A 22,571-nucleotide genomic window follows, 5' to 3' on the forward strand; every position below is an offset into this window, starting at 1 on the left:
GATTTCTCCTCACCTCCACCTTTTAGAATATTAAATTTCCTTTAGAACTTGGTGCCTCCTCCACCAGGCCTCTCCTTACTTTCAGATTTACTTTTTGATTTTTGTGTTTACTTTCTTCATATTTTGTATTGATTTATCTGTAAACACTGTACACAGTGTAGTTCCAGAGAAAGATCACTGACTTGAGCCAGAGGAACTGAGATTCAGTCAGTCATTTAGTTGGCCAACTGGCCTTTATTCCTGTCCAGCTTCTTGTTTACTATTTTATTATGACCTTGGACAAGTCACGTTAATGCACACTGGCCTTGGTTTCCTCATATTTAAAATGAGAAAGTGGGACCAGATAGCCTTTTGAGATCCCTTTCTCTTTTATGTCTAAAATACTTTGTTTTTTCTTGTAAAGTTTCTAAATCTGCTAAGGGGAGTGTTTCCCTGTTTCAAGTACCTAGGACACAGGGGAAGGAAGCTAAACAAATAGTTGCTGAATAAACAGATATATCTCTAACCTTAGTGTCAGAGAGGTAAAAGAACCAGGGGAAAACTCTTATCATGGAAGTTATGGGAGATGTTTAACTATCAAGAAATTGTCAACAGGATCAATTGCTGCAAAAATGTCTAAGAGGGCTACCCCTTTATAGCCATTTGTATACTTTTCTTTTCTCCTTCACTAGACTGAGCTCTCTGAAAGCAGCCTGATAAGCCTGTCTTATTCATCTCTGTAGCTCAGCCTCTCCTTCACATCCTGTCAGGCAGCTTAGTGCAACTGAAATGGAAGAGTGGTTTTAAGTTGACAAGGAAGTATGGTTTTGTTAGTGATGCATAAATAAAATAGATGTCTTGATAACTTTTGACAGGTCACAAGACATTGGTAACAGCAATCAGTAAAATGATTACTTTCTGAAGAATAAGGAAAAATGCAGGAAAAGGCTGTTTTGGTCATGTACTTGTTCATTTATTTTGAAAAATTATATTTATAATATAGCTTCATAAACCTTAGAGTGATATATATATATATATATATATATATATATATATATATCCCTTACTTATCCTTCATATTATAGTGACAAACAAGACAAAAAATAACCTGGCAGACCTTTTCAGAAAGAAAATTCAACATAAAGCAATATCCTTTTAGCCCTTTACCTCAAGCCTTCTGTTTCTGTAACTACATTGCATAGTATGAGAAAAATGATTTCTTGGGTTCTCAAGAAAGTGTTAATCATGTTACACATGTTTTATATGCTGTTTACTAAGATGGTATATGTAATCATTGCCTAGGGGTTCTGGTGGAGCATTGTGATGTGACAGATTTTCATGAATTTTAGCATTAGAGTTTTTATTGATTCTTAATAAATATTAATACTCAAACAAAATGGTTAAAATATGAAAAAAATTTTGACTTTCATTTATCTCAAATTCAAGATCATTGTATTCACAAGTTATTTTAGAAAACTAGTGCTAGTATATTTAAATGGAAAAACAATCTGGATTGCTGGAGACTATTAATTGTAGAGGATTTTTTTTTCTTTTTTAAAGTAATATTATTTTGAGAACATACGGTAACTGAAAGTAAGAGATCCTTAGGGGAAATAATTTCAGTGGTTATGATTTGTAATTAGGATAAAAATGGCTATTTTAAGCAAAACCACAATTAACCTGATTTCATTTACCTGAAATTAGGGAATGGTATGGTTTGATTAATTGAATTTGAGTAATCCTCTAAGGAAAACTCATTTGTTGAATATTTTTTTGTTGACAGCCTTTCTAAAATACATAGGGTTAGCATTATAAGCTTCATTAATTGCTATTGTGGGTATTAAGGAAGCAATGTTAAGGACATATAGGAGACTTGATTGGATATAATGGGGATCTTACACTGATAGGTACTTTCCCTTCGAGTTGTTTATTTGACTAACATAAGAGAAATAAATGATAAATAGAATGTAGAATCAAGGTTTGGATTCTAGAGTGAAAGAATAATAAGAATGGGAATGGAATTATCCCACTGTGGCCTAAAGTACCTACTCCACACAGAGCTGCAGAGGTCAATAAGTTAGAAGGTTTATTTCTCCTTGAGAATATTTATCTGGTTTGGGGGAGTATTCTATTTATAGAACAGTTGGAAAAATATTTCTAGCTAATTGGAAGTGAAAATTAAGCCTTTTTAAAAATTTCTATAGACATTGTTCTTTGCATGCTGTTATTTGGAGAAAAGACAATATAAACATATTAAATACTGAATTTTTTTCATTTTAAGGTTGTACACATCTTCTAAAGCATGCAATTTGCCAGAAAATTCAATGAGCCCTCTTCAGTGGTGTCGACGGGTCCTGGATAATCCAACACCTGAGATGGAAGCTGCAAAACGTTCACTTTGCTTCAGATTAGAGCAAGGTAAGTCTGGACCTATTTGTTCATATTTTTAGTAACTATAATTGTTGCCTTGTTTGATTTAAAATTTGTACTTTTATTATTATAATAGACACATGTAATTCTTGATTTACATTTACCATTTGTATATTTGTACAATAAGGATTTTTCAATATGATTTTGTGACTCTTTACAGTTGTTTGTCAAGAATTGCTTTTTGTGGGGCAGCTTGGTGGCATGGTGGTTAGAGCACCAGCCTTGAAGTCAGGAGGACCTGCGTTCAAATCTGACCTCAGACACTTAACCCCTCCTAGCTGTGGGACTCTGGGCAAGTCCCTTGACCCCAATTGCCTCTTGGGGGAAAAAAATAATTTCTTTTTGTTACTCTTAATGATAGTGACAAATAATAAATTCTTGTAATAATTTTCTGTACCTCTTTTTTTACTCTGGTATTATAAAAATTTTAGTAAATAAATGTTTTTTCAGTTGAGGTTTGATAAACCTTTTTAGAAAGAAAATTCCAACATAGCTATTGAAAGCAATACTCCTTCAGCCCTTTGCCTCATGCCTTCTGTTTCTCTAACTGTATTACCTAATATGAGAAAGTTGGTTTCTTGAGTTTTCAAGTAAAGGTTAATCATATTATTCATGTGGTTAAGTTCTAAGGTACCAATCATGATACTCATTTGTTATACATCTTTCGTTGTACCTAGAAGACTAGTTCTGATCTTCAATTTTTGATGAGTTTCTGAAGCATTATTTGGTGCATTCCTTCAAAAATGCTAAGGGATCTTTTCTATTCTCATATGTCCAGAAAATCCTTGGGTTTCATTCTTAAATTCTTCCAATTGGTAATCATAATATCCCCTTCTTTTACTTATGTTCTTTTCTTTCTTTGGTTTTACTTGAAAGGTTTTACTAATGATTTTTTTTTTTCATTTGGATTTACCTAGTGTTTTCATCATAGGAGAAAAATGAGCCTTAAATAAAAGGAAAAGGAGGCCAGAGATTTAAAATCTTCTTTGTAAATACGTTCTTCTGTGTAAATATGTTCTTATGTAAATAGGAACCAGGTATTAATCTTCTTTAATGTCTCCCTTCCCCCTTTCCCTGTTCATGATCTTTCTTAGAAGGAGTCACTTAAAGCTTTTCTGAATCAGTTGTGAGTTTGATCTCTCTCTTTCTTCTATCTCCTGGAGATAGGTTTATTTTAGCAAGGGTAAGGCTGTTCAGCTTCTTTTAGAATTTGTTTTATTCTGCACCCTAGGTATGTAAGGATTTGGGGAAGGCAGTTCTTTATCTCATCCCCAGGTTCCTCCCCTGGACTAAGGCCATGTTGACTTTGCAATTCCTTTCTTCAGCCTTTTGGCAATTTTGATGAGTGATTCTGGAAACATTAATTTACCCTTTATCTATTTTTTGTTTCTTTTTGAAAGCAAATATTAATAGACATTTTTTCTTTCTTACATTTTATTATTTCCCAATGACTTGATACAACTTGAAAAATCACTAGCATTCATTTTCAAATTGTTTCTGGAACCAATCATCTCTTTAAGTTCATACTGCCTATAAGCCACTTTAAAATACTTTCCTTCAATTAAATTATGCAGTATCATCATCTTAGAAACAAGTTTCATGTCCCTGCCATCACCCTTTCCTCCCAGCCCAAACTTTATTCCAAGCTCTTAATCACTATTCAGATCAGATCAAGTCTCCCAAAGACCACGTTAACACATTTGGTCCTTCTCTTGGTCCATTTTACTGTGTCCTTTGGAATCCCCTCTCTATTATCAGCTTTTTATTTTCAAAATATATATATGGATAATTTTCAACATTCACCTCTATAAAACTCTGTGTTCTAATTTTTCCCCTCCTTTCCCTCCACCCCCTGTCCCAGGCAGCAAATGATTCAGTATATGTTAAATATGTGCAATTTCTCTATACATTTTTACACAAATATCATACTGCACAACAAAGATCAGATCAAAAAGGAAAAAAATGAGTAAGAAAAAAAAATGCAAGCAAACACAACAAAAAGGGTGAAAATACTATATTGTGGTACACATTCTGTTCTCTCTCTGGGTGCAGATGGCTCTCCTCATCACAGGACTATTGGAACTGATCTAAATCATCTCATTGTTGATGAGAGCCATGTGGGAGTACTTCACTTCTTATAGGTCTTGAGTTTGAAAGCCATGGCTTTTGTCACTCCTTATAAATTCATAAGATCAGAGAGAAAGTTTGACATGCTCCTGATTTTTCTACTGCTGCTTCTAGAGCATTTCTCTACTATCCATCCTTAATAATCTTCCTTCCAAAATCTATACAATTCATTTTTACCACTTATCATGATATAGCGGAAAGATGAGTGAATTGGGATTAGAGGACATGGGTTCACTTTTTATGCTACTTATTATAAACATTATCATGATAAATTATTTCTTCTCCCTGAACTTTAGTATTCTCATCTGTGAAATGAGGGGAATTGGGCTGAATTGTCTGTGGTCCTTATTTTCAGGTCTATTTTATATTCTTTCATTTAGACACTCAGTAGCCAAATTCAATGACCAATTAAACTCTCTTCAGATTTCTGTTTTCAGTACCACTGTTTTTTTTTTTTTTTTTTGTTTTGTTTGTTTGCTTTTTGCTCTCCTATGTCAAAAACTTCTGTATCTTTATTATCACTGGTTTGGACTATTGTCCAAATAGAAATAGGTTTTAGAAATAGGTTCCTTGAAGTCTTCTTCGTCCTTTCTCTTGCTTTTCTTTCTTTTCTTTATGCATGGATCTAGCTATGTCACTTTTTACTGGGAACTCTACTTTGGCCCTCTTCCCTAAAACTTCTTTGCCAGATTTAAGACCCTCCAGAACTTGAAAACTCTGTCTTTCTAGTCATATTTCATATTGATCCCTTTCATATATTCTTGGTTGCAACTAAACAGAATTGTTCCCAATGCTTTTTTATTCCCTATTTTGTCCTTCTTATACTTTTGTTAACAACATTTCTTATGACTAGAATCAATTCTTTCTCCTTCCTTGAGCCTGCTTTTTGTTGAATTTCTGAAATTTGTGAAAGCCCAACTCAAATATCATCTCTTCTGTTAAGGTTTCCCAATTTCCTTTAATCATTAATGAATGCCTTTATCACTGTTAGACTGCACAGTACTTTTTTTTCTCCTCTTATGTACACATCATGCTTCATGTTGGTGTGTATGCCACATCCTCCTATTATATTGTAAATTACATGAATATAATGGTTTAAAGACCCTTCACATATTGTTAATATAATTTTGTGACATTATTTGTTTCAAAATAAGACCTTACATAAAACAGCTATTCAAAAATTAAATCCTACAACATATCTATCTTTAGGATAAGATAAAAATATATTGCATTTTCAAAACTTTAAAAAGTTAAATGTAAATCATTTAGTATAAACTTGTGTTTGGTATTATAGATGGGTATGTATTATTACCAGATATTTATTTCATTAGCAAAAGGCAAAAAAGTTAATATTGTAAACAGAATAAATAGCATAAAAGTCATGTGATGTTTGAAAAGGGATTATTTTTAATAGTTTACACTTTAAACATTTTCATGTGAATCTATTTCCTTAAAAATGGTTTTGTTACAAGAATCACTTTTTTTTTTGAAAGTAAGATAAATGCTGAAGTTCATGCTTCTAAACTTTAATTTAACTCCCATTATAACTTTTGTTCAGGGGAAATAAATATTTCTTGCTTCAATGTTCTATTAGGGAGCAATAATACCAGAACAGAACTCAGTTGTTTGACTGCAAGTAACTGGTCAATACAGGCTACTCTTTGGATAGGAAGGCTTAAAGCAGGTGTGTTTGTAAGCAGAAGTCAATAAATCTCAGGTGTTCCTTGTGTTACGTTTACAATAGTATAGAAAATTGAGTCGGGGTAGGAGATAGAGGAAAGGACTACTTGTACTAAACAAGGAAAACATTAAGAGTGTTGTGTTAAAAAACAACAACAACAACAACAACAACAAAAAACAAGAAAGTTCATCGCTTTCTCCGTATTGAAAACAAGGAACATATTAGGGCGTATTCAGGGATATTCGTGTGTGAGTGGAGGTGTTTTGGGAGTGTGTATGTGTTCTTGTGTTCTCTTCTAAGAGTCTTATTTCTTTTTTTTTTTTTTTTTAATTTAATAGCCTTTTATTTACAGGATATATACATGGGTAACTTTACAGCATTAACAATTGCCAAACCTCTTGTTCCAATTTTTCACCTCTTACCCCCCCCCCCCCCTCCCCTAGATGGCAGGATGACCAGTAGATGTTAAATATATTAAAATATAAATTAGATACACAATAAGTATACCTGACCAAAACGTTATTTTGCTGTAGAAAAAGAATCAGACTAAGAGTCTTATTTCTAATTGAATTAAAGATTAGGGACTTTCCAAATTGAGAGGGAGAGAGTGAACATGTGCAATAGCCTGAAAACAGAAAAAGAGAAGTTCCATTTTCCCCCATGCTTCTGTGGACAATCAAAGGAACATGTAAACAATACCTGAGTGATCACCGTAGAGGCTACTTTACAGATGAGAGATATGGGGTTGCCTAAGATTTAAAATTATGAGAACTCCTTGCATCAATCTTTGGATCTGACTGGATTTCTGGTCACCACTTGGTTAAGAGTCCCTAAGCAGAAGGTAGGGATAATCCAGCTTCCTAGCCATGCAAGATTAGAGTCAAACTGCAATAAGGCTTCCTCTCAGTTCCCACAAATGAAGCATTTTCTCACAAGATAGAAGCTTCACTAGACCCATAATTGAAAAGAAGAGAACTATGGTAGCTCCAGAATTGAGTCCACAAACTGGACCTAGTATAGTTCATTCAGTTCCTGCAATTAACCACTTGCTATCCTAATCCCCTTAATTACCTCATGCTTTTTATTATCCCAATTTTTAGGAAGAGGAAACTAAGGCTGAGATGTGTTAAGTGGCTTTTCTGGGGTCACATGGTTAGAAAAAGTAGTTGAGGGAAGATTTGTACTTGGGTCTTCATGATTTCAAGTTCATTGGTTTATATACTATACCACTTGGTCTTTTCCATATGACCTAATGATGTCATTTCTTGGCTCCTAGGTCATGGTTGTTACTGTAACATGCTTTTTCTTTGTCAAACATTTGTATAAGAGAAGTTACATATTATATTTATAACTATAAGACATGTAAGTAGATATGTTATATGTTGTAATATATTTTATGTGTATGAAGTTGACAGTTATTATAAATTTATAATAATGCAACCCATTGTTTAACAATAAACAACAAATTCAGACTGCCTTCCTGAACTTTTCTTTTCTTGCTCTTTCTCACGGTGTCTATTTAATAGTCATTCAATTTCTAAAAATCTGCCTTTGATTTTGGTCATCTTTCTCTACACTTAGTAACTGAAGTCTCAGATTTTATTATGGTGGAGACCATACTATAATTCTAAAATTTTCCATAGCAAAATGGGAAATCTTTATAAAGTAAATTCATAAAAACTTTTGTGTCTTCAGTCCTAAATATCCAACAAGTATCCAGCAAGGTCAGTTTATATCACTGATGTGCAATTAAGAAATTTAAGTACTTAGACATTACTTGGATAGCTGACCATTACAAGCATCCTGTGTATGGTTCAATTAATTATAAGTTATTTAGTATAGTGGTATAGCTTATTACAGCTGAGTGTTCTTACTAGATGAATCAAAACAGGTCATATTTTAATGTGCTGTGTAGTAGATTTTTTTGACTGTGACAATGCACATTTAGGTCATCTTTCTCTAGTGATCATCTGTCCCTCCTGGGACTTTGTCCCAACTAAATGAGGACAACTTTCACCCTTTATTTTGAGGCTTTTCTGAAATCTTTATACATAATGCTGAGTTACTGTCTTGTCTAGTTTAATTTGACTGAAGTATTGCCCTTTAATCCTAACCAATGAAAGGAGGCAATTCATATCCACTCAGAATACTGAATGTATGGCCTTCAATAAGTTCTAAAGGTGGCTATTTAGTTTTAAAAAGCTACACCAATTTAGCCAAGAAGAAGTTAAGAAGCTTATCAAGCATCTGTCTCCTGGAGCACAGCCAGTCCCTCTCTTGCATAGCCTAAGATGCTGTCTCCTTCAGCTCAGATTTCTAGGCATTAGTTACTTTGCCATTTTCTAAATAGTTCATTTTAGGAACCTTTTATAAAAATTCTCTATCCTTTGAGAAGCACAACCCAGAGACTTATAGAAAGAGAAATCCCAAATATATTGCTAGTTGTTACTTTCTGGCATGCAATTTTAATTTTAGATTTAGGTTGGGGGTGGGGGGTGGGTGGAAGGCTGTGGGGCTCTGTGAATTATGTACTGTCCATTATATAAATTTATTAGCTTTAGAGATTAAAGTAACACTGGGTGAAATTGGCAAAAGGATTATGTTCTCAAGGGATTGGTTTAGGTTGGTTATCCCCAATGTCTGTATCTTTATCACTGAAGGCTTTTGTGAATATAACCATCCAGTCATACACCTACATCTATATATGTATACATACAGAAATATATACTCGCACACACACACATATACACATATTTCTTTATGTGTGTGTGTATATATACATATATCTAGTTCATGATCTTTTTCCTATTAGTATTTATTGTAGTCTTTATTCTAGTCCTCTATTTTGTTTTACTTCTTTTCTCAATTTGATTAGAGAGGTATTTCTTAAGAACACCTGAATTTACTTATATATTAGTTATTTTGAAATACTACTTGCTCAGATGCCTATGGAAATAATTTGTTGGGAACTGTCCCCAATTTTTTCTTCAATAAGAGATTTTTCTTAATTTGATTTAGAGTTTAGGCCTTTTTGGAAGGTGTGCTCTCGTTTGAAATATTGAGTTTGTATCTTTCAATCTTTTAATAACCTTCAATTCATTTTAACAAACAGTTTCCAAGTTTCTGTATGTAAAATAACATGGATACAACTATGGGAACAGAACAGTTTCTACCCTTATGAATACATAGTATATGTATACCACAAAGAAAATTGAAGAGAGAGAGAGAGATTAATGATTGCAGGAATGGGGAGGAAGGAACACTGGAGAATAATTCAGTAGAGAGATAATATTTGAGCTGAGTCTTGGAGGACAAAGATTCTGAGAATTTAACTTGAAAAGGGAGTACATTCCTTTTCAAGGCAGTGGAGGTGGGGGAGGGAAGCTTTATATAAAGGTGGGAGGCAAGTGATGGAGAATGTTGTTTAGTCTGGATTATTTAGAATATGGCTTATGAAACAATAATAGAAAAGTAGATGGGAGCTAGATTATGGAAGCCTTAAGTGCCAGATAAGGAACTTATCTTTTATCTTATAGGCAGTGAAAGCTACTGAATGTCCTGGTCAGATTTATTCTTTTTTTTTTTTTTTTTGGTCCCTTGCTGAGGCAATTGGGGTTAAGTGACTTGCCCAGGGTCACACAGCTAGGAAGTATTAAGTCCCTGAGATCAGATTTGAACTCAGGTCCTCTTGACTTTAGGGCTGGGCCACCTAGCTGCCCCCAGATTTATTCTTAAAGATTATTTTGGCAGTTATGTGGAAGGAATGGAATAGAAGGACTATGAGCATGGAGGCCAATTAGATTGTTATAGTTGTTCAGACAAAGAGATGATGCAGACTGAAATATGGTGATAACCATATGAATGAAAAGAAGCACAAAGATTTGAGAGAGTATGGAGGCAAGATTGTTTGAGGCATTACAATTGATATATAGTGGGAGAGGGAGACAGAAAACATCAAGAATTTTTAAGAGTTTTGGTTCTTGGCACCAGCAAGAAGGTGGCTTTTCTCCAGACTTCAGAAAAAAGGTAATTATATATTAGATGTCTTATATATTGGATATATTGCAAATATTATATATTTTAGAAAAAGAGTAATTATATATTGGATATAGAAAAATTACAGCTATATTCATGAGGTAAAGAAAGAGATGCTAATCAAGTTAGAATCCATATAAATTAATATCCAAGTCTGCTAATCCTTAGTGCTCACTTGGCATTCTTCCCTTACCTGCCTTCACAATCCCTGCATGAAAGAATACATGGATGCTATGAAACTGTGCTTTAGGTTCATATTGGGGTTTTCTCCTTGTTGTGAAAACTTTGTGTGTATAACTCATCATCTACTCACTACCTTGAGGCAACAAGGGGGTAGAAGCAGAGTTGGGGAAGGAAGCATGCTGAATCCTCCCTGGGGCTGTCTCTAGATTAGGGTTTCATAGAGATACCTGGAGAAACTCTGCCCAGAACATGCTCCTGATCTTCCTTCTAACCTGCAAGAAGTAGTAGTGAGCAATTTAGCTATAGCTATAAAAGGGAAGAAGGGATTCAAATGAATACTGGGGCAAGAAACTGAACTAATATATGTGACTATACTGGGCTTGAAGGAAAGAGGACTGAAACTCACTTGAATGAGGGGGAGTGTATATGAGGGGGAGTGTGTGTGTGTGTGTGTGTGTTTGTGTCTTCTCCCCCTGAGGCTACCAAGGGCAGAAATCTAACCCAGTGAACACTAAATCTGAGTCTACAAGGAGGTTTAGGAAACTTTATAGTCCAGGAGAGGAGTAAGAAAGCAACCGGAGAATGTAGGGGGGGGGGGTGGGAAATGGTGAAATAGAGATTTTTTTGTAGTAAGAGAAGTCAACAGAAACTCTGTGTATAAACAGATAAATCAAAAGGAGGATCCTAGAAAGTAGAAGGAAAGGTGAATACCAAGTCCTTATAGGAGGAAGGAAAATTAAATAAATTAAATAAGATAAATAAATTTTGATAAAATCTTGTGGGATTCCAAGAGAGCAGGGAAAATGCACAAGAAATTCTAGAATGGTTGAAAAGATAATACCTGTAGGGGAAAAAAAAAAAAGACTATCAGAATTTATAGCTCCCAGTATAAAAATGGGGCAACTGTGTAACTTGGTGAATAGTGTTACAATGTTCTTGTCCAGCAGTTACAGATAATGTGGGGAAGCAGTAACATATTGAAGGGCATGGAGATAGTGAATTATTGTAACATAATGACTGCTTCCTAGAGAAAGCATTTCTATAAGGGATAGTTATACTTTGGGGCGAGTTTAATAGCAAGGAAAATTTTACTGGATAACTTGGCCAATGTTTCATGTTCATCTTCAGTTGGATAAATTTGGAAACATTTTTTTACCCAATTCTTTCATATTTACTGTATGATTCTATGCATTACTTCCTTCTGTTAATATTTTTCAGATTCTGAAGACTGTCAAAGTGATGGTTGTTTAAAATATAACTGAACACATATCATTCATATTTTCAAAAGTGAAGAAGAATTTGATTTGTTCAGTCTCAAAATTATACATTTATAATAACTTGGTAACAGAACATTGAAGAATATAAAATAGTATTGAAAAGCCTTTCCTGAATACATTTGAAATTTTAAAACATGCAATTTAGGGGGTATAGACAATTTTGCTTTATGTTGAGTTTAATGGATTTTCTAAGCTATCAGTACATAATAGTTTCACTTTGGAGATAAGATGTAATCAGTGTTTTCATTACAAAATTTTCACCATGGGGTTCAGGGAGGATGGGTTGAGAAATGGAAGGGTACTAGTTTTTCTTTATAAATCACTTTCCCCTCCTTCCCCCATGAGAAAATATGGTAAAAGTTGTCCACTAAGGCACTTTTCTGTGAATTGTCTTCTCTGATTATTCATTCAATCCCTATGCTTTTCATACTGTCTTTTTTATCTTGTGGAAACATCTTTAGTTTTATTCCAGGATGTTTATCTTGGATTATGGATTAGTCATATCTAGCATCTCAGTTTACCTTGTGTACATCTCTATTTCTTTGAGAAGATATTGTGCGTAGGAGCACTAATTTTGGAGTTGGAAGGGACTATGAAGATCATTTAATTCAACTTCTTTTACTCTTACAGATAAAGAAATTAAGGTCAAGGATTTCTCTGAAAGACTTCACTAAAGTAGCACAGTAAATATTGGAGGTGGGATTTGGATTTAAATTCTCTGAGTATACAATAGTATGTATTTCCCAGTAGTGTACTACTTTTGGATTTCTTTGAAATTCTCCATCTTGCCTTTTTCCATCCTTAGGAAACTCATCTTTGGGGAAATATCATGGTCCGATATGATGGAATTTGCCTAGAACTCATATTTCATCAGTACCCTTTGCTGTTTTGATTGTATTATCTGATTGGAGGTATGGTAGTTGGCTCTAGGGCCTCTGTTTAAAGATGGGGCTCAGCACAGTTTTTCTTCTCCTTTTCCCTTCAGCTACATAATAATTTTGGAATTCTTTGGATTTCTTCATCATGCTCTTCCCGCCCCCCCCACCCCTTTTGGCTTTTTGGTGTGTGCTATCTTTCCCTATTAGATCCTAAGCTCTTTGAAGGCAGTGACTGCTTTTGTTTTTATATATTTTTGTATTCCCAGTACTAAACTAGTACCTGACAGTAGGTTTTTAATATTTATTGACTGACCCACTGACTGACTGTATTCACTACTTTTGCCTTTCTTGATTTAACAAGCTTCTGTCCGAATTCTTATCCTACTGAAAAATCTTTTGTTGTTGTAACTTTTAATAAACAAAAACCAATAGTTCTTTAATTCTAAATTCATATTCAACCTCACTTGCAAGATTTTCCCAGATCAGAAAATTTAAATTCATTCTCACTTATGTAGTTTGTATATTTTCTCATTATTTTCCAGATAGATCAGAAGGCCTGGTAAGTGGGGTGCATTTCATCATATAAATCTCAGTGCTTATCAATTGATGATAGTTCCCTTAATAACCTCCTCTATTAGGTCTGAGTTCTTTTTTCTATATTTTCTATCTTAATTCCCTCAAAAATGATCCCAATAACCCTTTTTTCTATCATTTCCCTTAATAGAAATTTTCTAGTTTGGTCAGATGAAGCCCTTTGTGCATATTCAGTCCCCTTTCCTTTCTTCATGTCTTTTTTCAGTTTCAATGCCTAAATCACACTCCAACTTTTTCAAATTGTTTACACCAACTCTGATTTCATTGATGTCAGGAATTCCAATCATGAAAAGACACTCTACTCATGCCGTATAGTTCATCAACTCTTCTTTAACTTATAGATTTAGTTGCCTGGGTTCATAAGAGGTTAGCATTTTCACTCTTTGTTACTGTTTGCTTGCATTTTGCTTCTCTTTTTTTTTTTTCTTGTGCAACATAATATGTATGTATAACACATATGTATTCATATATTGGATTTAACATATTTCTACCATGTTTAACATAATATTGGACTAATTGCATCTAGGAGAGGGAGTGGGTGAAAGGGGGGAAAATTGGAACACAGTGTTTTGCAAGGGCTAATGTTGAAGTGCACACACACACACACTATATATATATATATATTTTTTTTTTTTGGGGGGGGGAAGTGATATGCACAGTAGTTTGTGTTAGAGTATAGGAAGACTGGCCCTATAGGTATCATACTACCTCTCAATGAAATCTTATCTATTTCTCAATTCTTCATGTGAAGTCTACCCTTGCTGTGTTCCAGCCCCATTAATCTCCCCTTTTTCTGAAATGTTGTAATACTTCAGAGTATGAGAAATTTGATTGAAAATGTTTGTGGTGAATCAAGGGTTGGGATTTATGGTACAAGCATAGGACCATAGATTTAGAGTTGTGAGGGTCATTGGAACTATTTAGTTCAAGCACACATATAATTTGCAGTGCTAGAATTTCATCTCGGGTTTTCTGACTAAATTTTATTAAATAGCCCAGTAATCATGTCTAAGCATTATGATTTTTGCTAATAATTTAGCACTTGATTATATTCTATTTTGTTTTCTAATTGTTCTTGCCTTAGTATTTCATATGTTCTGTAACCCTGTGCTCAAAACTATATCAGACTGAATTTATTCTTAAAGGTCTTTATCAAAATTGATTCCAGATCTTACCTCAAGAATCAATTTTAATGTTGTATTGTCTATTCCTTTAGAAATCTCAATTTAAACCAATTACCATCTTGTCTGTCCTTAAATATCTGTTTGCCATTTAAACAACTTGGTTTGTCTGTGCATGTGTTTGTGTGAGTGTATTTTATCAGGTCTTTTTTTTTTATGATCTAAATAGCTGATTTTTACTTAGACCTTATTTTCTAAATTTCTAAATGCTTTCGCTCTTCTTGAAAACTAGCACTTTATGTCTAGGAATACATAAAATGTCTTCTTTGTTCAGTATGCTACTATTTGTTATTAAAAATCTTTGTTAAATGATCAAGCCTCTCTGCCTAGGTTACAAAATGAATTTATAACTTATTGTATTCTTCATAGGGAGACCTTTTCCTGTGCATGTTAATGGAACAAATGATTATGAACAGTTGTTATAATTATAGTTATTGTCAACATGAATCTACATACCCTCTACTAGTAAAACAAAATGACAAATTGCTGTGGAAATAGTTTCTTTCTCTGGTTTCCCAAATAAAAAGAGAACAGATGAAGAAGTGATAGGACATATGGTATTCCTGAGTAGGGGATCTTTATCATATTAGGGATGAGATGATACTGGTGATAAATAAGAGTGTGAATGATAGATGAGGAAGTTTACTAGGGATTATGTTCTAGAGAGTTTTGCCTTGGCAGGGAGAAGGACTACCTCTTCACATGAGACAGAGGTAAAGTGGTGGAAAGAATCCGAGTGATGTGAGATGAGGAGGAGGGGAGAAAAGGGTGCTCTTGATGAATGCTCTCATTTTCCCCCCCCAAGTAAAATATGAGGCAAAGTTCCCAGCTGAAAGAGTAGAGAAAAAAGAACACAGACAGTTTTGAGAAAGAATGAAAAGATTCTCTAGGTGCTTTTAGCTAATTCAAATGCATGTTGGATGTACAGATTGTTTTGATGGGGATCTCAGCCAGTGTCTCAAAGAAAAGGAAAGGGGAATAGTCTAAAGAGAACTATAGAGAAAAGAGGCTCCATTTAACCAAATGCTTTCCTTTGGCTTCAGAACCAACTTCTGGGGGAAAAAATTATTTCCCTTTCTAAATGATACAACCATTAGCCCCATGGCACAGTAGAAGAACTTTTGGGCTTGTTCAAGAAAAGCTCATTTACATTATTACTCTCTGTCATTCATTGTTAGTCATGGGGCTGTTACATCTTATCTTTCTGTGCCTTAGCTTCCTTATGTGTAAAAGATAGGAGGTTTGAGAGTCCTTCTATATCAAAAGCTTTAGTTCATATGAACAAAACTACAAAACACTTTCCACACAAAATCAGATCTAAGCAATTGGAAAAATATTAAGTGTTCTTGGATAGGCTGAGCGAATATAATAAAGATGACAATACTACCTAAACTAATTTATTTATTTAGTGCTATACCAATCAGACTCACAAAAAACTTTAATGACCTAGAAAAAAATGACAACACAATTCATGTGGAAGAACAAAAGGTCAAGACTTTCAAGGGAACTAATGAAAAAAAAATCAAGTGAAGGTGGCCTAGCTGTACCTGATCTAAAACTATATTATAAAGCAGCGATCACCAAAACCATTTGGTATTGGCCAAAAAATAGATTAGTTGATCAGTGGAATAGTTTAGGTTCACAGGACAAAATAGTCAATAACTATATTAATCTAGTGTTTGACAAACCCAAAGACCCCAACTTTTGGGATAATAATTCATTATTTGACAAAAACTGCTGGGAAAATTGGAAATTAGTATGGCAGAAACTAGGCATTGACCCACATTTAACACCGTACACCAAGTCATCTTGGTCAAAATGGGTTTATGATCTAGGCATAAAGAATGAGATTATAAATAAATTAGAAGAACATAGGATAGTTTACCTCTCAAACCTGTGGAAGAGGAAGAAATTTGTAACCAAAGAAGAACTAGAGATCATTATTGATCACAAAATAGAAATTTTTGATTATATCAAGTTAAAAAGTTTTTGTACAACCAAAACTAATGCGGACAAGATTAGAAGGGAAGCAATAAACTGGGAAAACATTTTTACAGTCAAAAGTTCTGAGAAAGACCTCATTCCAAAATATATAGAGAATTGACTCTAATTTTTAAGAAATCAAGCCATTCTCCAATTGATAAATGGTCAAAGGATATGAACAGACAATTTTCAGGTGAAGAAATTGAAAAACTATTTCTAGCCATATGAAAAGATGCTCCAAATCATTATTGATCAGAGAAATGCAAATTAAGACAACTCTTGAGATACCACTACACACTTGTCAGATTGGCTAGGATGACAGGAAAAGATAATGATGAATGTTGGCAGGGATGTGGGAAAACAGGGACACTAATACATTTTTGGTGGAATTGTGAATGTATCCAACCATTCTGGAGAGCAATTTGGAACTATGCTCAAAAAGTTATCAAACTATGCATACCCTTTGATCCAGCAGTGTTACTACTGGGCTTATATCCCAAAGAGATCATAAAAGAGGGAAAGGGACCCATATGTGCAAAAAATGTTTGTGGCAGCTCTTTTTGTAGTGGCTAGAAATTGAAATTGAATGGATGTCCATCAGTTAGAGAATGGCTGAATAAATTGTGGTATATGAATGTTATGTAATATTATTGTTCTATAAGAAATGACCAGCAAGATGATTTCAGAAAAACCTGGAGAGACTTACCTGAACTGATGCTAAGTGAAATGAGCAGCACTAGGAGATCATTATACACTTCAACAACAATATTACATGATGATCAATTCTGATGGTCATGGCTCTCTTCAAAAATGAGATGAACCAATTGAGTTCCAATTGTTCAGTAATGAAGAGAACCAGCTACACCCAGTGAAAGAACTGGGAAAAGAGTGTAGACCACAATATAGCATTTCCATGCCTTCCGTTATTTGTCCCTTTGCATTTTTGTTTTCCTCCTCAGGTTATTTTTACCTTATTTTTAAATCTGATTCTTTTCTATATATTGTATTTAATATATATTTTAACATAAAAAGCTATAGTTCTAGGACACTCTTATCTTTGGTTTGAAATAGGGAGATACTGTAGAATACCCATTTAACTGTGGAATAATTTAGTCAACTAATAAAGATGGATTTGTGGAATCACTGGTACAGTTTAGAAGACAAAAATAGACAATTGACTTTATTATATCTGCTTGTCAAAGCGTGTGTGTGTGTGTGTGTGTGTGTGTGTGTGTGTGTGTGATTATGATGATGACACATTTATATAGGTTTGCTCCGCTCTGATATCTAAGTTATCACTATAGGGAGCTCCCCATTAAGAATTTTCTTCTAGAAAGCAATAAACTGGGAGAAAATTCTTATATTCAAGGGCTCTGATAAAGGCCTCATTTTAAAAATATATAGAGAATTGACTCAAATTTATAAGAATTCAAGCTATTCTCCCATTGATACATAGTAAAAGGATATGAACAGACAATTTTCAAATGAAAAATTAAAACCATTTCTAGTCATATAAGGTACTCTAAATCACTATTTTTCAGAGAAATGCAAATTAAGACAACTCTGAGGTACTACTATACACTTCTCATATGACTAAGATGATAGGAAAAGATCATGATGAATGTTGGAGGGGGTGTGGGAAAACTGAGACACTAATATATTGTTAGTGAAGTTGTGAACTGATTCAACCATTCAGGAGAGCAGTTTGGAACTGTGCCCAAAAGGCTATTAAACCACACATACTGTTTGATTCAGCAGTGTCTCTACTGGGCTTGTATCCCAAAGAGATCATAAAAGAAGGAAAGGGCCCCATGGGTGCAAAAAATGTTTGTGGCAGCCCTTTTTGTAGTGGCTAGAAACTGGAAACTATTCTCCATCAGTTGGAGAATAACTGAATAAGTTATGATATATGAATGTTATGGGAATATTATTGTTCTATAAGAAATGATCAGCAGGATGATTTCAGAGAGGCCTGGAGAGACTTACATGAACTAATGCTAAGTAAAGGGAGCAGAACCAGTAGATCATTGTACAAGGCAACAGCAAGATTATATGATGATCAATTCTGATGGACGTGGTCTGTTGCAATGATCTTGTGATGAAGAGAGCCATTTGCACTTAGAGGATTGTGAGAAGTGAGTATGAATCACAACATAGTATTTTTCATTCTTTATTTGCATTTTGTTTTATCTCATTTTTTTCCTTTTTGATCAGATTTTTCTTGGGCATCATGATAATTGTGGAAATATGTATAGAAGAATTGCACATATTCAACATATATTTGATTACTTGCTGCCTAAGAAAGAGAGAGTAAAGGGGGGAAATTTGGAACACAAGGTTTTCCAAGGGTGAATGTTGAAAATTATCTATGCATATATTATCAAAATAAAAAATGATAATAAAAAGAGAGAATTGCTTTCTACCAATCAGCAATTTGGTTTAAATTACCAAATTAGGAGAAAAATAGTGAGAAATTAAGAGACTAGTCTAGGGTCACACCATCAGTAGGTTAGAGGTCAATTTTGAATGAAAGTTTTTCTATCTAATATTATTACATTATTATTAATATTGTGCCTTAATGTTTACAAAATGCTGTCTTCACAAAGCTTTACTTTAATAGTAATTCCTATATTGATTTAATGCATCAGAAGATCCTGGTTCATATTTTGACTCTGCCATTTACTGTGTGATTTAGAGTGAATAAGACAATTAACCTCTTCCTTATTTGTAAAATGGCTATGACAATAATACTTTTTTTAAATTCATATAGCAAGATTAGAGAATAAATGAGTTTCTGCATTAGAAAAATACTTTGTAACTGCATACTGCTATATCTCTATGAATTGTGTTGATTATAAAGACTACATTTGAAGAATTGACTGAAGAATTATAGGAAAACAACTCAACTTAGAATTTCAAAAATTTCTCATATCTTTTGCGGGAACTCAAGGAAAAATCAATACAGTCATTTTGGTTCTCAATCTAATAGAGATCTAATTCTAGCAAAACATTAAGAGAGGAAAGAAAAAGATGGAAAAAGTTACATGATAATTTTGTTATATATTTGAAAAGAATAGCAAGTTGTGTGTAGTAAAAACAAAAAAGAGAAAGGGAAGAAAAAACAACACAATAAGTTTGGTAGTAGCATGTATCACTTGGCTTTGTTTAGTTGTATGCCTTGCTTACTTTTGAGACCTTACCCTCTATTGACAATGTAAAGTAGTGAAGAAAACAAGCCAGTGCAGCTCTAAAAGTCCCTTCTTTTCATTTTTAAAGTTTGGTTTCATTTAATGTGTTCAATTTAGGGAATTTTACCACATCCTATAGATTTGATGGACAGTATTTGGGGAGGGACAATCTTAAACTGGAAAAAATTCCCCAGAGCACTCTGTATTTAGCCATAAGTGAGGGAGCATTATTAAAACCACCAAGAATTAGAAAGTGTTCTTTCTGCCCAGTCTCACATTTTGGACCATAGAGTTTATAGAAATAAGCCCTGAATGTAAATAATTTGTGAGCAAAGCCATATATTTGCCTTGAGAATCATGGAGTTTATATAAACTGGGAGGGCCATGCTTCTGCCTTGTTAACTAGCTTACTTCTAACTGGAATGTGCAGTGTTTTCCTAAAGCTCTTGTTATTAAGAAATTCCTAGCAACTCAACAATGGCTAGCCCTCTGTAAGGGTCAGCTCTTCTGTAATGTATGTTAACCCCAGCTATTGCTGCAAACAACATTATTAGAAACTGGAGTAGTGGTTGAGTTTAGTTGAGACAAGCACAATCTATGTATTAACATTCTGACAATTTTGTAATATTGGTTGTTGCAGGAATGTCCTGACTGAACTGCTCTTCCTTGATAGTTAATTGTGGTCCCCCCCCCCTTTTTTTTATTAAGCATTTTACCACCTGCCTGGAACTGTGCCAGTTTCAAGGAAGAAAAAGACAAAAGTGGTAACTCCCTGCCTTAAAGTAGCTTATATTGTAAATTATATTTCTAATTCTATAAAATTCAATTCCATAAATTATATTTAACACAAATATATATGTATTCCCTGGGTGTCTAAAATAAGTGCATCTTTAAATTTAAAATTGTAGCAAGACTTTACGCTGCAGTCACTTTGTGTGTGTGTGTGTGTGTGTGTGTGTGTGTATGTGTGTAGATGTAGATATGTGTACACTTACAAACACATGGTGACTCCAAAATCTTGGTGTATACATATACACATACATACATACATACATATACACACATACACATATACCTATGTATATACACATGCATGTGTGTATAATATAATCTACCCATATACATCTGTGCATTTTTATATTTTATATTTGGATATATTTATATACAAATAGACTATATGTGTGTGTATGTATATATGCATGTATGTATATATGTATGTATGTATACATGTATGTATGTATATATATGTATGTATGTATGTATTTATAATCTATGATATATAGTATAATAATATATAGCAACATAAGTGTATATGTTTCCATATATATTCAAATGAATATGAGGTAGTTTGGAGAAGGAGTGCTACAAACTGAGAATTAGTTATAAAATAATAGGTTTAGACTTGTATGAGACTTTAGAGGTCAGCTAATTAAATCTCCTGATTTTATAGATGAGGAAAATGTGGCCCAATAAAATGAAGAACTTTGCTTAAGGTCATATAGGTATAAAGAAAAACTTGTTTCAGTCCACAGCTTTGTGACGTTTTCTTTTGCCTTCCAAGGGCACTGTGATAAATTGTGTAGTTATAATTTAGTAAAGACATCTGGAAAGAAGACAGCAAACTGAGATGATGGGAAAAGGAAAAAAGGAGTAAAAGAATCACCTTAAATATGAAGATGGAAATATTTAAGTAATTTGCTATTATTGAAAAATTTAAATCCTAAAATATTTAGGATTTGCTTTTTCTGTAACAGGAGAGGTAGATGAGCCCACATCCTAAATTTTTTGTAACATTTTAATTTTGTTGCTTATTTTGAATACAATGCAGTAATGAAGTGAATATTTTGGGCATTGTGATATTATCAGAATGATACAATTTTTCCATTGTGAGACTTTTTTCAACGTATTTTTATTTATTGTATTAAAATTTCCTAATTACTTATAAATTTAAACAAAAACATTCATCTAAAAAATTTGAGTTCCAAATTTTCATTTCCCTCCTGCCATTTCCCCCCCCCCTTCTTGAGAAAGTAAACAATTTTGATATTTGTTACATACATACATACATACATGTGAAGTCATACAAAATGCATTTCCACATTATTCATGTTGCAAAATGCAAACAAAAAACAGACTAAAAAACAAAGAAAAATGAAGAAAGTTTAAAAATTAATATCCCTTAATCTGCACTCGGACTTGATTAGTTCTTGCTCTGGAGTTGAATAGCATTTTTCATCATGGATCCTTTGGAATTTTCTAGAATCATTGTCTTCATCAGAGGATTTAAGTCTTTCACAATTGATCATTGTTACATTTTTGCTATTATAATATTCTTTTGGTTCTGATCATTTAACTTTGAATACATTTCATATAAGTTTTCCCAGATTTTTCTGAAACCAGCTGACTCATTATTTCTTACAGCACAATTATACCATAACTTGCTTAGCCATTCCTCAGTTGATGGATATCTTCTTTTTTTTTTTTTTTTTCAAATTCTCTTTGGAATGTAGTAGTGGTGTTGCTAGATAAAAGAGCACACACAGTTTTATGGCCCTTTGTTTGTAGTTCCAAATTATTCTCCAGGATGGTTGGACTAATTCACTCAACCAATAGTATATTATCGTACCTATTTTCCCACCTTCCTTTAGCATTGGTCATTTTCCTTTTCTATCATGGTATCTGACAATCTGATAGGTTTAAAGTAGTACCTAAGTGTTGTTTTGATTTATATTTCCTCTAATCTGTAGTGATCTAGAACATTTTTTATATGACTATTGATTGATTGTTTCCTTTGAAAACTTCCTGTTTATATCCTTTGACTATTGATCAATTAGGGAATGGTTCTTTTTATAAATCTGGTTTAGTTCCATATATATCTATCTCTCTCTATATATGTATATATAATTTGAGAAATGAGACCTTTGTCAAAGAAACTTCTTTAAATTTTTTTCTAGTTTCTTCTTTTTTTCTTACTTCAACTGTCTTGGTTTTATTTGTGCAAAAGCTTTTGAATTCCATGTCATCAGCATATTCAT

At 33.5% G+C, this 22,571-nt stretch overlaps 1 protein-coding gene across 2 annotated transcripts in view; it reads left to right on the top strand.

Moving 5' to 3' along the window:
• SLAIN1 (SLAIN motif family member 1) overlaps positions 1 to 22,571 on the top strand; it is a 71,717-nt gene that overhangs the window by 13,086 nt on the left and 36,060 nt on the right. For both annotated transcript variants that reach the window (XM_031958532.1, XM_031958533.1), the window contains exon 2: positions 2,261 to 2,397. In XM_031958532.1, the coding sequence (XP_031814392.1) occupies positions 2,261 to 2,397 (137 nt within the window). The remainder of the gene's footprint in view (positions 1 to 2,260; positions 2,398 to 22,571) is intronic.

Source organism: Sarcophilus harrisii, chromosome 3 (assembly GCF_902635505.1).
Source record: "Sarcophilus harrisii chromosome 3, mSarHar1.11, whole genome shotgun sequence".
NCBI classification, from domain to species: domain Eukaryota; kingdom Metazoa; phylum Chordata; class Mammalia; order Dasyuromorphia; family Dasyuridae; genus Sarcophilus; species Sarcophilus harrisii.